Source organism: Ipomoea nil, unplaced genomic scaffold (genome assembly GCF_001879475.1).
Source record: "Ipomoea nil cultivar Tokyo-kokei standard unplaced genomic scaffold, Asagao_1.1 scaffold2480, whole genome shotgun sequence".
NCBI lineage: Eukaryota > Viridiplantae > Streptophyta > Magnoliopsida > Solanales > Convolvulaceae > Ipomoea > Ipomoea nil.
Window position 1 is genome coordinate 3,483,021 of NW_017618908.1, and position 15,485 is coordinate 3,498,505.

The window sequence follows — 15,485 nt, forward strand, 5'->3', positions numbered from 1 at the left end:
TTTGCCCGTAAATTCAGCTACATGTTATACATTTTGTTTCTCTTGTCTTGTTACAAGTGACAATACTTAATTAGATGTGCATAGTTTTTGCACAAAATTGCTCCCATGCATGCACTTCCACCCTCTGTTATGGCGAGACAAAAATGAGTGGAACAACTTTTACAAATAGAATGTGGTTTGTAACTTTATGGGCTATTACACATAAATTTTTTTTTTGTACACTTGAGAGTAATAGTAAGTTTTCTTTATCATTTAAAAAAAAAAAGTGAAATAATTTTTTTTTTTGAATGACGAGAAAAACCAGCAACTACTATCATAATGTGTGCACTAGGTATACCTCGCTCTTGTATAATAGCCCGTAAATTATATAATAAAGATAAATGTATTATGAAAACTATGTGCAGTAGAACATAACAGATAGGATGTTGACCAGAACTAAACTCCTAATTTTTAAATACGAGAGTTATATTCTATCTACTCAACTAATCTTTTCGAAGATTTCCCTAACACTTTGTGTCCTTTGTTTCTTGATGTTTCGTTTTCTTCTTCTTTCTAGGCTTCTAGCTATTTTCATGTAGCACTCCCAAGTCCAACAGGCTTAAAAAGCCTAAAATGATAACTTGGGTCCAATGAATCCAGAACATATATTGCAGAGCCCAAATCATAAAAAACCAGTTGTTATATTATAGACCGCGGTGCATAATCGATTATGCACTGCGGCCCATATACGGCGCCGTTTCTTTAAGTAAAGAAACGGCCCGCCGTTAGAGTTAACGGAGTCCATTTGTTTAGTGTATTAAACACCAACTGACATTACAGTATATTCAAACCGACACTGCAGTTATATCAAAATGATACTGTAGTTATAGTGAAATGAAACTGCAGTGTATATAAACTGAAACTGAATAACTTTTCACATATTTGAGTGTATATTGTACAATGAAGCTGTAATTATATCAAAATGATCATGTAGTTGTGTTTTAATAAAAGTATAGTGTATATAAAATAAAATTAAATAACATTTTCACATATTTGAGTCTATAAATATCGAATGAAACTATAGTTATATCAAAATGAAACTGTAGTTGTGTTCAACTGAAACTGCAGTGTATACAAAATGACACTGAATAACAAAGTTACTTTTTGCAAAAGGGTGCGAAACGGCGGAAATAAACACTGTTAATTTTCATTAAAAAAAAAAAAGACGCGCGGTGCATAATCGATTATGCACCGCGATGCATAATATAATTTGTCATAAAAAACATAGGACTTGTCGAAACTCAAAATGTCAAGTGACAACTAACCATGGATGGCCAAGTGATAATCAAATGGAACGTTATGCCGTTGACCGTGTCCACCTTGCAAGGTCGAAACGATTCTATATTCATAATTATTGAATTATATATTCATAATTATTAAATTATATGTTCATAATTATAAAGTTATATATGTATAATTTTTGAACTTCATATTCATAATTATTTGAACTCTATATTCACAATTACAGAACTCTATGTTTACAATTTATGAACTATATATTCATAATTATAAAATTATATATTTATAAATTTTTAACTTTATATTCACAATTATTGAATCTCTATATTCATAATCACAGAACTATATGTTCATAATTATGTTCACAACTCTATGTTCATCATTTTTGAACTATGTTTTTTATAATTATGAACAGTTTTGGAACCATGTCCACATTGCAAGGTGGCAACGGTTCCACAGCATAATTTGCCTAATCAAATGGCAAATTATACCATACAATACAAATGAGAAAATGGTCAAATAGACCCTTAAACTTTCTTCAAAATGACAATTAGGCTCTTGAACTTTACAAAAGTGCAATTACACCACTCAAACTTGTCATTTTGAGGCATATAACCCCAGTAGCCGGTTATTCACCTAGAATAACCAGTCATTCAAGATTTTGGCAAATACAAAAATTGAAAAAAAAAATCAGATGGTCTCAACCGGAGAAGACGACTAGATCTGGTCGTCTTCTCCACTCGAGAAGACGAGTAGAAGACCAGTCCGGTCATCTTCTCCTGTAAAAAATAGTCACCAAATTTTTTTTTTTTTTTTAATTTTGAACGGCGGTGAACAGTAATTAGCGACGGTCAACGTCAATAATTGCCGATAACCTATTGGGTACTGGTAAATTAGACTTATTTGATTCATTTTTACAAGTTCGAGTGTATAATTGTACTTTTGTAAAGTTTAAGGGCTTAATTGCCCTTTTAAAAAAAATTCAAGAGTTTATTTGACCATTTTCTCAATATAAATTCATTTTTAATATATTATAGATTATAGATTATAGATTTAGTTTTAGGCGATATATTAAAAATAAGGCACAAGTGTCAAATAGGCCTATCAACTACTACGAAGTGCTCAATTTTCACCATGAACTAAATTAAGTGTCAAATAAGTCTATCTACCAGCTAAATTCATTCAATTGGCCTTTTTTACAGGTTACCAATAGGTTGCCTATTTAATTATTAAAATAAATAATTAAAATTTTGCAAAAAAAATAAATAATTAAAAAAATTAAAATTAAAAAAAAAAAAAAAAAAAAAAGAAGAAGAGAGAGAACAGGCGAGGACAGCCGGTGGCTGTCATTTCAAAGACAGCCGTGGCTGTCCGGCGAGGACAGCCGGACAGCCACGACTGTCTAATATGAGGTCCAGATCTGGACCTCATATTAGACAGCCACGACTGTCTTTGAAATGGCAACCACCGGCGAGGACAGTCGGTGGCTGTTCTTTTTTTTTTTTGTTTAATTTGTTTAATTATTTATTTTAATAATTAATAGGCAACCTGTTGGTAACCTGTAAAAAAGGCCAATTGAACAAATTTAACTGGTAAATAGATCTATTTGACACTTAATTTAGTTAATGGTGGGAATTGAACACTTTGCCGTAATAGATGGGCCTATTTGACACTTGTGCCAAAAAATAAACTTGTAAAGTTGTAGTACAGATTGGCGCGAGATGGTATTTTCTTTTTCGCTTTACCAGTCCCTCATACGGCGGTAATTTACATATGTACCCAAATCTTCCCTCTTTTTTTATTCTCTACTTGTTCGAATTGGAGAACTAACTGGATGGTACCCAATTCCGAATGATCCGCCTGTTTCTACATGGAATTCGTGAACGCAGGTAAAGTCACGCGAATTCTTTTATGCAATCACTAATATGCAGAAAATAAACTCGAAATTCAACATTGCAAGCTTGCATTTTTACTCGAACTCTGGGTGTTTTTTTTTTTTTTTTTTTTTTTTTTTTTTTGGTTAAATTTCTAAAGAGTGGTATAGAAAATACTAATCATCTCTTTTTATGGGCACACACCGCTCTATTGTTAAAATGTGTCCTGTTAATTATGAAATATTAGAAGAATTTCTGTACAAAGTTTGATTTTATTTATTTATTTTTTGTTTTAAATTTAAATTCAGCTGAATGTTTGTGTGTGTGTGTTTTTGGTTATTGGAGGCTATTTTGAGTTGTGTGTCTTCTAATAGCTGCAGTTCTTAGGACGCATTTGTCTAATGGTTTGGAAAAAAAAAAATCTTATTTTTCTTCTTTTGTGCCCACCAGTTGCTTGATAAAATTGGTAAATGAAGTGTTCCACGAAGTCTTCTTAATTGCATTTAATAAGACATGACTATTCAGAGCAAGATTGTGTGTCTGTTGTTATGTAAGTAGTATGCTTATAATATGTTTTGCATCTTATTTGCAGTTTTCACTTTTAGCTACTAACTCCATCCGTGGAAAACATGGAAGCCTCTACAAGTTTGATAGAAAAAATTTATAGCTCCTTTTCTGGTGGATTACATTTTGTGCAGCCAATCTCATCCCTTAGGACAAATGAAGTTGATCTAGTAAGTTGAATAATCTTTTCAATGCATTTACGGGTAATAAAAGTATGCTATAATTCTGTTCGTTTAAATCTTTTTCCCATCTATCTTTGTATTAGGTGCGAGGAGTGTTGCAGATATTACAGGGTTTCTCCAGCTCTTTATTTTATTGGGATGATACTGGAGAACGATTTTGTGCCAAAAAGGGGATATATGTTTCCCACCTTTCGCAGACAAGTCTTTATCTCATTCTCGATCAGTTTACTTATGCAGCAGCATGCTTAAAACTAGTAGAAATCATAGTCAATAAGGTTGAGAAATCTGTGAGAGCTCCTCCACCCACTTTGAGGGCATTTCTATGCTCTATCTCTACATGGCTTAGAGTATGAATCTGTTAGCATTCAAACTCTTTCAATTTCTACCTTCTTTGTTCCTTTCCTTTTCAAGTTTTAAGTCCATGCAGTCACATGGTCCTAATACACATAAATATTGCTATAATCTCTTTGTGCAGAGGCTACGGGATGTTGCTTTGCAAGAGGAGAGTAAGATAAGCAACACAAACAGTGGAACTTCTCCAACCCTCCTAGGATTATCAAATTCTTTATCGAAGTCAGTAAATTTATTTATGTCACGTATTGATAGTTAATACGGAGTAGCTAGTTTATAACAGCTCCTGCTCTCAGTCATTTGGAGAAAATATTGTCCAGATATCCTCAGTTTCTGGCAGAGTTTATTGCAGATTTTCTCTTCTATTGGTGCTAAGTGCTAACTTGTTCTTGACTCAATAGGAGTGCTTGAGATTTATAATTGCAATTTGCAAGTAGTCTCCCTTGCTGGCTTCCTTTTGTCAGCCGTCAGTCTTTGCTATGCTTCTTTTTTTTTTTTTTTTTTTGTATTTTTTTTATTCCCCGAAATGTCCAGGGTGTGCCATCAACCATTTTATGTGCCTTCTGGATTTTCCACCAAATAGAAGACTCCTCATCTAGTGTTATCTTTTCTTCACTGGTCCATTATGCATTATGCAAAAGCAGGAGTTCCTCATCTTTTTGGATTCTGCAACAATTCTTGACAGCAATTTTTCTCTGTTAGTCTGTGTGCAGGAGCTGAATATTTGCTACAGATAGTGCATGGAGCTATTCCAAAAGTCTACATTGAACAAGATTCTTCTATAACTGCTGCTGATATTTCTGTGCATATTCTTAACCATCTCTATAACAAGTTGACTGAAGTTTGTCTTGTGCAAGGGGGTGAGGTTGTTAAACAGCACAGCCCTTTATGAAACTAAATTCCTAAGATTATGTGTTTTTCACTGAAATAAAATCAAGTGTTTTCAGGAGGATGCATATAGGATGACACTACAAGTGTTTGCTGGGAGTCTTTTGCCGTATATTGAAGGTCTTGATTCATGGCTTTTTGAGGGAATTCTTGATGATCCATTTGAGGAGGTAACTCTTGTATTTTATTTCTTATTTGGAGCACCTAACAGGAAAAAGATAAATTCTGTAATATCACATGGAGCTTTGAACTCACACTGAGCATTCTCAGGACTAATATACCTATGTTGTTGTTTACTCTCACACTACATGCAAAAGTTATGCCGGCTTTTTGCTTGTTGCAGATGTTCTTTTATGCTAACAAAGCAGTTACAGTTCATGAGGCTGAGTTCTGGGAGAAAAGCTATTTGCTGAGATCAAAAAACTTTGAGAAGTTTGATGTTCTTTGTGATTCTTTACCTTCAACTAGGGAGAGAAAAGATATATCTCTTCGAGAATCGGTCTCCTTATCTGGTTTGGCGAAAGGGAAAGAAACAAGGGGGACTGATTGTTTGGCATGTCCCCTGTTCATGAAAGGCATATCAAGGACAATTGTCTCTGCTGGAAAGTCATTGCAGCTGATCCGACATGCTCCGTTATCATCCTTAGTATCTGTTAGTAGTCAAGGGAGTGGCCAATGCACCACTGGTTTAACCTTGTCAGAGATCTTTTGTGTCTCATTAGCAGCTCTTATTGGCCATGGGGATCACATTTCTGAATACTTCAAACAGGAAAATCAAATACGTCCATCATTTGAATCATTTAATCAAGAAATTGAGAAGAACAAGGCCCTTGATGTAGAAATGTGCTTCAATAAAGAATGGTATAAGCTCTTGAGCCATACAATTGCTCAGAACAGAAAGGCTGATTTACAATCCACTGGTAATTATAATGCAGATAGTCTTGATCTGAAAGGGGACAAGGTAACTTTACTAGGAATAGATGGGCTTCAGAGAACATTTGTACCTGAAAATCCAGCAATGACAGTGAGCCAAAGTTGTCTTCTTGGAAATAGAGATTATTGGGATACTTTGAATTTATCTAAAAGCTTCTTTCTTCCCCCTTTAAATGATGAGGGATTAAGAACTGCTATATTTAGTGGAAATGCTTTTGTGCTGACTCCTAAAAATACAAACTATGCCTTTGGTTCCCAGTTTGGTGAATCTGAACGTATTCGTCTGGAGGAAGATGCTAAATTTCTTGAAGAGCTGTTTCCCTTTCCAACTCTGCTTCCACCCTTTCAGGTATTTTCTGTTATTCGTGAACTTATCAGTGCTAAAATACAAATGAATCATTTCGTTGTTTATGTTAAAATTTCAGCTTGGGCTATATATCTATTGTATGAGTTGATAATTTGCTGGAGGCTCAAGTTTATGTATTATTGATGATCAAAACTAGTTAAGCTCATATTGTTGGTCACAAATTCCGCCATTACCATGGGGTGAGGGTGGCCAGGGTCTCATATAATCTTGAGATTGGCCCTTTGGAAAGAAGCACATTTCAAATGACTGATTAGTAATTAAATATAATCAAGCTTGTATTCTGGTACTTTGGGGGATGCATATTACTCTTTAAACTAAGAATCAATTGAGAAAATCATGGCTTGTCCAATAAGGCGCAGTTTTGAAGTGAATCGGTCAGAGGCTCTAACAGATCTTTGGGATTCCTGATTCTTTTGGTTTTTGATAACTGAATTTGTTGGTCACCAAGTAACTGTTTGCAATTACTTCCCTGAATTACTGCTCCCTGACCAAATCACCATGTGGTTAATGTTTGCCTACTAGCTCTCAAGATCAAATGTTCAATTGTACCTTATTTTTGTTTATTGGAGTTTGAATCTTTTCAATGGTTTTTGGAACAGGAAGATCTTCAACTTTCTGAGGTTTTACCTTTCCAGAAAAATAGCACTCTTCCATCAAGAACTCTAAGCTGGATTGGGAATGTTGAGCCAAAATGCACTCCACTTCCTGTGGTTATTCTTCAGGAGTGCCTTATCAATTCTGTCAAGAAACAGGTTGCTAGCAGTATCATATAGATCTGTTGCAGATTCTATATTTTCTACAGATATAATATGCCTGGACCTTCTTGTTTTACATGCTGCAGGCTAATTGTATTGGCAGGAATATATTATCAAAATTACTTTGCGATTGGAGACTACTAGATGAGCTGGGAGTCTTACGTGCTATATACTTGTTAGGTTCAGGTAAACCTTAAGAGTTTGGGCTTCTCTCTATACGTAATATTAGTTTGGTTAGTATTAGCTTTCATTAACAGGATTAGACCTTGCTTTCTCCCGGTGATATTTGGGCTTTGTTCACTTTTATTTATTGGTCACTACTGTTTGGTTAGTGATAGTTTTATTAACAGGATTGGGACCTTGCTTTCTCCAGGTGATTTGTTGCAGCACTTCTTGACTGTGATTTTCAATAAGTTAGACAAAGGAGAATCTTTGGATGATGAATTTGATTTGAACATGATATTACAGGTGTGTTTGTTGGCTAAATATAGTTCCCTGATGATGAGACTGTTGCATGGGATATTTTGAATTAGTCAGTTAGTTTGTCATTTAGTTATTAATTGTTGTTATTGTCTTTATCACATGGTTAGGAAACCAATAAGTGCTCAACGCACTATAGTAGGAAATTGCATGCACGTTTACGTAGTTTTTGCAGCAGTTAGTCGTAGTGTCCTCTGCATATTTGTTTAAGGTTAGTTGAAGAAGAAATAAAGGGTGAACAATTTTCCTACAATTACTTTGTCTCTTACGAAAACTCCCGTATTGTTATTAAGCAATCCTGGGGTTTTCACCTGATTCCACGGTTTCTATATATACACTCATCGGCTAGGCGGTCGGTGGCATCTCGCCTAGAAAGTCCGCCTTGATAACCATGGCCTTTGCCTTTTATATGTTTCACTTTGCCTTTTGTTATACAATGCCAAGTTAGTTTAGGACTCATGATCCATGTGGTAATACAGATTCTCTTTTTGAATTCTTGTTATCCCAATGAATTGAAGGTTGAGGGGCTTGGTGTTAGTGGCATGTACTTACCTGTAACAACCCCTTTGAAAAGAGGGGTATGGTTGTCTACATCCTTCATTCCCAGATCTCATGCCATGCTGGAAACTTGCACATTGGGTTTAACTTTATGGTGTTTTCCACTTTTGATTTTAGCGAATGTTTTCCTTGACTCTCTTAATAATGTTCATTTGTAAGCCAGAGTTAGTACAACTTTTGGTCCCTCTACTATAGTGACATTTCCACTTTTAGTTATAAACTATTAATTGACCAAATTTTGTCCTTCAACTTTTTGGACCTACCAAATGTCCTCACTTGTAGAGTGGCAAAGTTTGGTGAAATGTCCAAAAGTAGTATTTCTTGTCAGCCACATTGAGCAGTAAAATACAAGAATGAATCTACGTCATTCACCTGTTAAAAAAGTGCTGCTAACCGCAAAAAAGGAAAGTTCTGACTCTAGCCAGTTTCACCTATTCTCCTTCCTGTGGCTGATATGTACAATGGTTACATGATAAACAATCTCTGTTGAATGTGTGTTTTTTGAAATTTCATCACCAACTGCTTTCAGGAATCAATCCGGAACTCTGCTGATGCCATACTGCTAAATACACCAGATTCACTGGTTGTGTCAATCTCAAGAAATACTACTACAACTGAGGATGAGCAAAATAATTTAGCGGTTCCTACTTTAACCCCTCGTATAAGTCGAGGTCAGAACTTTGGCATTGATGGCCTTGATTCGCTGACATTCACATACAAGGTGTGTTTATGCTTTCAGCATTGATGGCCTTGCTTCTTTCTGATGCACTTTTGGAGTTCCCTAACTTTTTTGTTTTGGTTTTTTTTTTTTTTTTTTTTTTTTTTTTTTTTTTTTAACAGGTCTCTTGGCCACTTGAACTTATTGCTAATTTTGAGGCAATAAAGAAATACAACCGGGTAGGTCTTTTACTTTCTTGCTCTTTGGTGTAATCACCTTATTTTCTTCTTAGCTATTTCTCATATCTTGTACAGGTAATGCGGTTCTTATTGAAGATCAGACGGGCAAAATTTGTCCTTGATAAGGCACGAAGATGGATGTTGAAGGTCTTTCTTACGATATCCTCTTTCACTGGAAATTATGTGTGATGGAAGTGAATTGAATCTGAACATGCAATTTAGTAATCAGTTATCAAATCAACTTATTATTATTATTATTATTATTATTATTATTATTATTATTATTATTATTGTTATTATTATATTATTATTATTTTTATTTTTATTTTTATTATTATTTTTCGATGTCTGGTGAAATTTCTCACATAGTCACATCTGAATCAATCTTTTAGTTCTTCACATTGCTACTGTGTCTTGTAGGATAGAAGTACTGCAACAGCTAATTGCAAGCGCCACTGGTTACTGGAACAAAAACTTCTCCATTTTGTTGATGCATTTCACCAATATGTGATGGACAGAGTAATCGCTTCTCCTCTGTTAGATGCCCAATATTCTTCTGGCTTTCCTGTTACATGTTGACATATTTGACCTTTGCTATAACCTATAAGTTAACAAGAGCAATGCTGTTTACAGCATCCATAAAATGTTTGCACTATAAAATTTGTGTCATTATACGAGTATGGATTGAGAAGATTTGCAACCTTTCACACTTAGTTCCTTATCTTTGAAGCTTAAATAATTAAGATTCTCAGGATCTCTAGTCATGTGAACCTTAATAGGTGTATCACAGTGCATGGAGGGAGCTCTGTGAAGGTATGGCTGCAGCAGCGTCCTTGGATGAAGTCATCGAAGTACACGAGGCGTATTTGTCATCTATACAGAGGCAGTGCTTTGTAGTTCCAGACAAGCTGGTTTGTACACTCTGCATCTTCTTGTTTTCGCCATCCTTTCTGTTCTAGAAGCTTGAATTTCTCTTTCTTCTCCTTGCCAATTATGTCTTTGGAAACAAGCCCTTAGAACACGAGGCGTTGAGAGTTTCTAATGGTCTCTTCTTCTTCTTCTTCTTCTTCTTCTCCAGTGGGCACTGATTGCTAGCCGAATCAACAGTATCCTTGGACTTGCCCTGGACTTCTACTCCATACAGCAAACTCTGAACAGCGGGGGAACTGTTTCAGCTATCAAGGCAAGATGTGAGATGGAAGTAGATAGGATTGATCGACAATTTGATGACTGCATAGCGTTCCTTCTCAGGGTACTGCTTTTATCTCCGCTACTTCTATAATGCTTTATATACTATAAGTTATAGTTCAACACATCAAAGTACACAAATAGCACTGTTGATGACATATTTACTCATTTTGCAAATGCAGATTCTGTCTTTCAAGCTCAACGTCGGCCAGTTTCCTCATTTGGCCGATTTGGTTACTAGAATTAATTACAACTACTACTATATGTCTGACAATGGAACGCTGGTAACTGCATCTTCCAAGTCAGGAAAAGCCTTTCCAGTCAAGAAAGAGTAAATGACGGGAAGAATGTCTTCGTGATTGTTGTGGATACCGAATGTATGGCAGTTCTTTTTTGTTTGTACAGTACATCATAACACAGGGATTATCATCAAATTTCTCAACAACCCATCCGCGGTGAAAACACGAATTGCTGTTTGTAGTGAAATTCTTGTAGGGTTTGATCAATGGAAAAAGTAAACATGAGTTCTTTACTGCCATAGGGTTCATCATCTAATTTCTCAAGAGCAGTTAAACATGATTTGTTGTTTGTATCACTGGGTGAAATCTAAAGTAGAGTCTTTGAACTCGGAATATTTTGATGGTTTTGATATCGAATTGAAAGATGTGTTCTTGTATCACTGGATGAATTCAAAAGTAGAGTCTTTGAACTCGGGACATTCTGTTTGCTCTGATATCAAATTGAAAGATGTGCTCAACACTAGATTAGTTTCATTCAGATAAAAGAATCACATATACTTCAATCACTTTATGCACCTCTACTATTTCTATATATATTGACAGTCTAACTTGAAAGCTTTTGAATCAGTGTAAATGAAGAAAACCAAAGCAAAACAAGATTCATATGCTTATGAGGTATCTGAAACTAAACTCATATGGCATGATCTGGAGAACCTGCAAAAGATGTTCATCATTCTTTCTCTCAAGACAGGTAATTGCTTCTTTTCCCAGGTGAGTTGGCAGCTGAAGGCACACCCAATCCAGCAGTGACTCCATATCCTTGGCGAAATCGAGCAAGTACCAGTCCAACAGCTTCGGTATTGCCACCAGTTTCTCATTTCTCGATATCCCAATCGTCGCCTGCAGGTACTCTCTTTTCGCCACTTCTAGCTCGCTTTCGACCTTGGATGCAGTATAGACTCTCACCTTTTATCAAACAAAGCTTCAGTTCAATAACAGCGAATTGAATGATGCGTTCTGTCTCAACTAAAAGTTTAAGCTGATAGTAAGACTCAACATAGCATTGATCGAAATCTTGTCACTCTTATCCTTTTTCAGTTATGTTTGTTAACTTACTGCAGGGGATGACCAACTTCCACAAGAGAGGGCAAAGGTCACCAATGGCTCGGAGAACTCCAAACCGAAGAGGCTACGTGCTGTCATCTCATCGTTCTTTGCAGCCTTTGAAAAAACCTGGTGAGAGTCCATTACAAATGGATGAGTTGTTAGTTGCAGCTAGAGAAACGGTGTCCGAGAGATTTTAAGAAAACGGTCTGAAATGACTTACATATTTCGAGTGGTAAGGCAGCCTTAGAATGAAGTGCTCAATGGTAATCGCGTTGAGCAAGTGCCCTCCAACGTTTATGGTTGCCTTGAAGAAATTTACAGCAGAATGAATGTCATCATGAACATGGCACGATTATCAAACGTTTGAATGCTCGTGGGAAACAAAGAGTTGTTACCTTTTGCATCAACGCCACCACCATTTCGGGATTCTCAGGAATTCCGTTCTCTAGATATGCCTGAAACAACACTCTTCTCTTATGAGTTTCGTTCTCTAAAAGAATCACATTTCGAATCAATATATTCAAAGGGAAAACGCCTCGTACATTCATCATGCATGAATTATAGATGTTTAACCAGAATGCAAGCTTCTCCTGGTGAGAGAGGCCTTTCAGATCAACTGATGCAAGTTTCTCTAGGAGAAGTCTGCAAAATCGAAGCAACATTTGAGAACAGGCAGTGGGGAAAAGCTTGATTCAGACATTCTTGGACACTTACTTCAATCTATTAACCAGAAAAACAGATATTCTTGATCGGTTTGGATTGATCGATGCAGCTTCAACAACGAACAAGTCCTTATATGGACCGATATCTCTTCTTCCAAACTTTGAGCAAATGTTGTAGGGGTCCTTAAACTCTGCAGCCAGAGCCGAAAGAGACGATAGTGTTTCTGCTGAACTCCACCTCTCTTTGGAGCTCATTTTCGAGAAAATATTCAGTAAGCATTTCAAAGTGCTCTCAGAAATTTCGTTTGGACTATAATCTCGGGATGGTTCTCTATCCCGAGTGACAAAATCCCTCTCTTCTGCTCTCCCGTGTTCCACAATCTTCCCATCTGGCTGGAACAGAAACTCGACACTCATTAAAACGCAAAAGAAACCCATGTCAGCACAGCAAAAGCGATTGATCTATACATTCACCTGTCCTCTCTGCAGATCTAAACGCTTCTCCACTGATGTTTGCTCGATGGGAAGTCTGTTCACGTGAGTTCTGACAGTTTGGGCTTTCAAATTAGGCGGTTTGTGGTTGTTTGTCGTTGAAAAGCACGAGTGATTCTCCTTCAATGGCCCATCATTGCTCACATTACTCTTGGACGATGAAACATAGACAGCTTCTTGATATAATCCTTGCCTGAAATGCACGATTTGCTCTTCGAGCCGAACAACCTCCTCCTCCAATACAGCCACTTCGGCTAAAAGCTCCAGCGTCTAATGCAAGTTCACATCAGGTTTGAGCCTTCAATGTGAAAGAGTGAGCATAAAAAATACTTACAGCAGATGGAAGATAAGGGGGCAGGCGAGGGCGAGCTCCCAAAGGTCTTGTGAAGGCTCTCTCAAGAGCTCGGTGAACATTCTCTTCATGCCTGAGCTTCTTCTTTAGCTTATCAACCTGCAGATTTTGCACAAGAACACTGCATTTTGGATTCAACACACAATTCAGAAGAAAAAGGAACAAAAGAAGTCTCTAATTACTTCTTGTAACAGTGCCACTTTTCTCTCTTCCATTGCTTTTCTCCTACTTGCAGCTGGCCTCTCTGCACACATTCTCTTGTCACTTTGGACTTCCCATTTTTTCTGCACTCAAGAAAACATGATGAATCTAGCTACCACAATGGCAAACAAAAGTTCAAGAATTCAAAGTTGCAGATCATCAACAAAAAATACCCAAAATCTGCAACTTCTTATTCTGCTAAATTGATTATCTATTTATTAGTTTTCCGGCTTACGCTAGACTAATCCTAAGCCCCCAGAACCCCTGCCCAAAAGTCGCGGGATGGATAAATTGCGAGTCGCCCAAGCAGCCTCCCAGTCAGTCTGCTAAATTGTAATATTACTAATACCACTTACTTTTTCATGCTTGATAGGAGAAGCTTTGATGGCCTGCTGCAAATTACTCCTGCCACCATTGTTCATCTTTCTTTCCACCTTCACAGGGATGAACTAACTCATTGCATTGCTGGGCAGATTGCAGAAACAAACACACAGCAATGGCAAACCTGGAAAACCAGAATTGAAGTTCAAGAATGGAAATAAAAATGTTCCAAGTGAAAAATGAGTCCCTTTTCTCAAGAAAGACTCAATTTTTAAACGTTAATCTGTAAATACACACTCTGGGTAGAGGGAGCAGCAGGTAATGGTATCATCTTTGTCCCTAACCAGACAAATTTAGTTATACTGTTCAAAGTATTGTGATTTATATATATTAGTGGTGTGTTTTAATTTGAAGGGGTTTATATTAGTCGGCGTTGTGGTAGAATTTGGCATTAGAAAAGTGGTGTACGCAAGGAGACAGCCCATCTTACTGTGTCATCATGAGTTAACGTGAGTATTCACCTTTTCATCTCAACAGATGCCTCTGTCTTTAATTTCTTTTTGGCTTTTGCCTTGTTTTACACTTTTAGTAGTATTCCAAAGATCTATATTTCTCTTACTTTTATTCCTCGTGTCACAATGGATTATTAGTTATCTTCGTCCTGTGGGCTCCAAGGTAAATGTCAATATCAAAATTTTATGAAAGAGTATAATTTGGGGGTAGAAATAATATTTTCCTTATTCCAAATATGCCCTTGGATGTGTGGACCGCTATCGTTTGGTTTGGAAATTACTTGCATGCTCCTAGGGCCGTGGTCCAGTGGATGAGTAGCACGGACAATCTAGAGATGAGTTCCATCAATTTGATCTAGAGTTAGAGTTAGACTTCTTTTGCACAAATTAAAAGAGTACAATTTAGTGTGAGGCTCAAAGCTAGGCAAATTTAATTTACCTACTCATAGGTCTGGGAGCGGGTTCTTAGGTCTAGGTTCTAGGATATAGTTAAGACGCCTAAGTTATAAAATAAAAAGAAATTACTTAGATGTTACTTAAGTCAAAGAGTATTTTTGAGCAGATGTAATATTATCGAGAATCAAAAATAACTTAGGAAGAATTTGGAAGCAACAAAACTCCAAAGGTTTACAAAAAAGAAAAAAAAAACTAAGATGAACTTTTGAAATCTAACATTATCTAAAGTGGTCTTACACATAACTAAATGAGAGGATATAACATTGTAATGTTCATTTTATAGGACTTATATATATGAACCAATCATATCTTATAGTGTATTCTCAAAGAGTATTTTTGCGCATTATATGTCATGATTTTATTGAGTAAATAAAGAAAAAAAATATCACGCTCCCTTTGTTTTTTTGTTTTTTTTTTAGACTAATTAAAAAGTGTTATACGGAGTAGGATTTGTAATTAAAAAAGCAAAACGAAATGAAATTATATAGCGAGTATTATATTTTTATTGTACGCATCCGAGGACACTTCCTTTTCAATGAATTTTTTTGAAAGATTTCAATGGTTATTATTAAAATTCGTGAACACAGTCACATTCATCCTAATCATTGTACTTCTTGCACTACCTAGGTCCTATTTTTCCCTACCTAGTTTTTTTTTTTTTTTTTTTTTTTTTTTTTGTGCGCGCGTGTCATCGCTAAGATAAAACGACCACTAATTGTCCAAAGAGATCTTAGTTTTGATTTACGGAAAAGTCTGAAGCTCCTATTAAAATTCTGTGTAAAATTCATTGTGTAACTTTAACGGGTAAAAAATAGCGAAAGAGGTAAA

General features: G+C 36.2%; 2 protein-coding genes across 4 annotated transcripts; one reads left to right on the top strand and one right to left on the bottom strand.

The window, feature by feature from the left end:
* The first annotated feature begins 3,027 nt into the window (after nt 1–3,027).
* Nucleotides 3,028–10,991, top strand: LOC109153295 (gamma-tubulin complex component 5). 2 transcript variants are annotated; one of them, XM_019301181.1, is made up of 17 exons: nt 3,032–3,167; nt 3,745–3,886; nt 3,982–4,245; nt 4,374–4,471; nt 4,952–5,114; nt 5,197–5,307; nt 5,481–6,419; nt 7,037–7,189; nt 7,279–7,378; nt 7,566–7,660; nt 8,760–8,951; nt 9,071–9,127; nt 9,203–9,274; nt 9,548–9,646; nt 9,907–10,038; nt 10,206–10,379; nt 10,498–10,991. In XM_019301181.1, exons 2-17 carry the CDS (start codon nt 3,782–3,784, stop codon nt 10,648–10,650), a joined length of 2,907 nt encoding a protein of 968 aa, XP_019156726.1. In that variant the 5' UTR covers nt 3,032–3,167; nt 3,745–3,781; the 3' UTR covers nt 10,651–10,991. The 2 variants fall into 2 exon arrangements, 1 of the variants encoding a protein (XP_019156726.1); XR_002049491.1 differs by lacking the exons at nt 10,206–10,379; nt 10,498–10,991 and having other exon boundaries at nt 3,028–3,167; nt 9,553–9,646; nt 9,907–10,017.
* A 101-nt stretch (nt 10,992–11,092) lies between these two features.
* LOC109153296 lies at nt 11,093–14,207 on the bottom strand. 2 transcript variants are annotated; one of them, XM_019301183.1, is made up of 11 exons: nt 13,987–14,207; nt 13,725–13,873; nt 13,350–13,451; nt 13,150–13,266; nt 12,798–13,085; nt 12,376–12,716; nt 12,204–12,303; nt 12,057–12,116; nt 11,882–11,965; nt 11,671–11,787; nt 11,093–11,520 (listed from the first exon to the last, which is right to left on the bottom strand). In XM_019301183.1, exons 2-11 carry the CDS (start codon nt 13,788–13,790, stop codon nt 11,215–11,217), a joined length of 1,581 nt encoding a protein of 526 aa, XP_019156728.1. In that variant the 5' UTR covers nt 13,791–13,873; nt 13,987–14,207; the 3' UTR covers nt 11,093–11,214. The 2 variants fall into 2 exon arrangements, with proteins under 2 accessions (XP_019156728.1, XP_019156729.1); XM_019301184.1 differs by having other exon boundaries at nt 13,721–13,873.
* Nucleotides 14,208–15,485: the final 1,278 nt, after the last annotated feature.

Bases quoted from the DNA above. Each gene is read 5' to 3' on its own strand.
- LOC109153295 (XM_019301181.1), top strand. From the start codon at position 3,782: ATGGAAGCCTCTACAAGTTTGATAGAAAAAATTTATAGCTCCTTTTCT. The intron at 3,887-3,981 runs GTAAGTTGAATA...TCTTTGTATTAG, and splicing joins GGACAAATGAAGTTGATCTA to GTGCGAGGAGTGTTGCAGAT. The intron at 5,115-5,196 runs GTTGTTAAACAG...AAGTGTTTTCAG, and splicing joins GTCTTGTGCAAGGGGGTGAG to GAGGATGCATATAGGATGAC.
- LOC109153296 (XM_019301183.1), bottom strand. From the start codon at position 13,790: ATGAACAATGGTGGCAGGAGTAATTTGCAGCAGGCCATCAAAGCTTCT. The intron at 12,717-12,797 runs GTGAATGTATAG...TTTCTGTTCCAG, and splicing joins TAGATCTGCAGAGAGGACAG to CCAGATGGGAAGATTGTGGA. The intron at 11,521-11,670 runs GTAAGTTAACAA...GTTTGATAAAAG, and splicing joins GAAGTTGGTCATCCCCTGCA to GTGAGAGTCTATACTGCATC.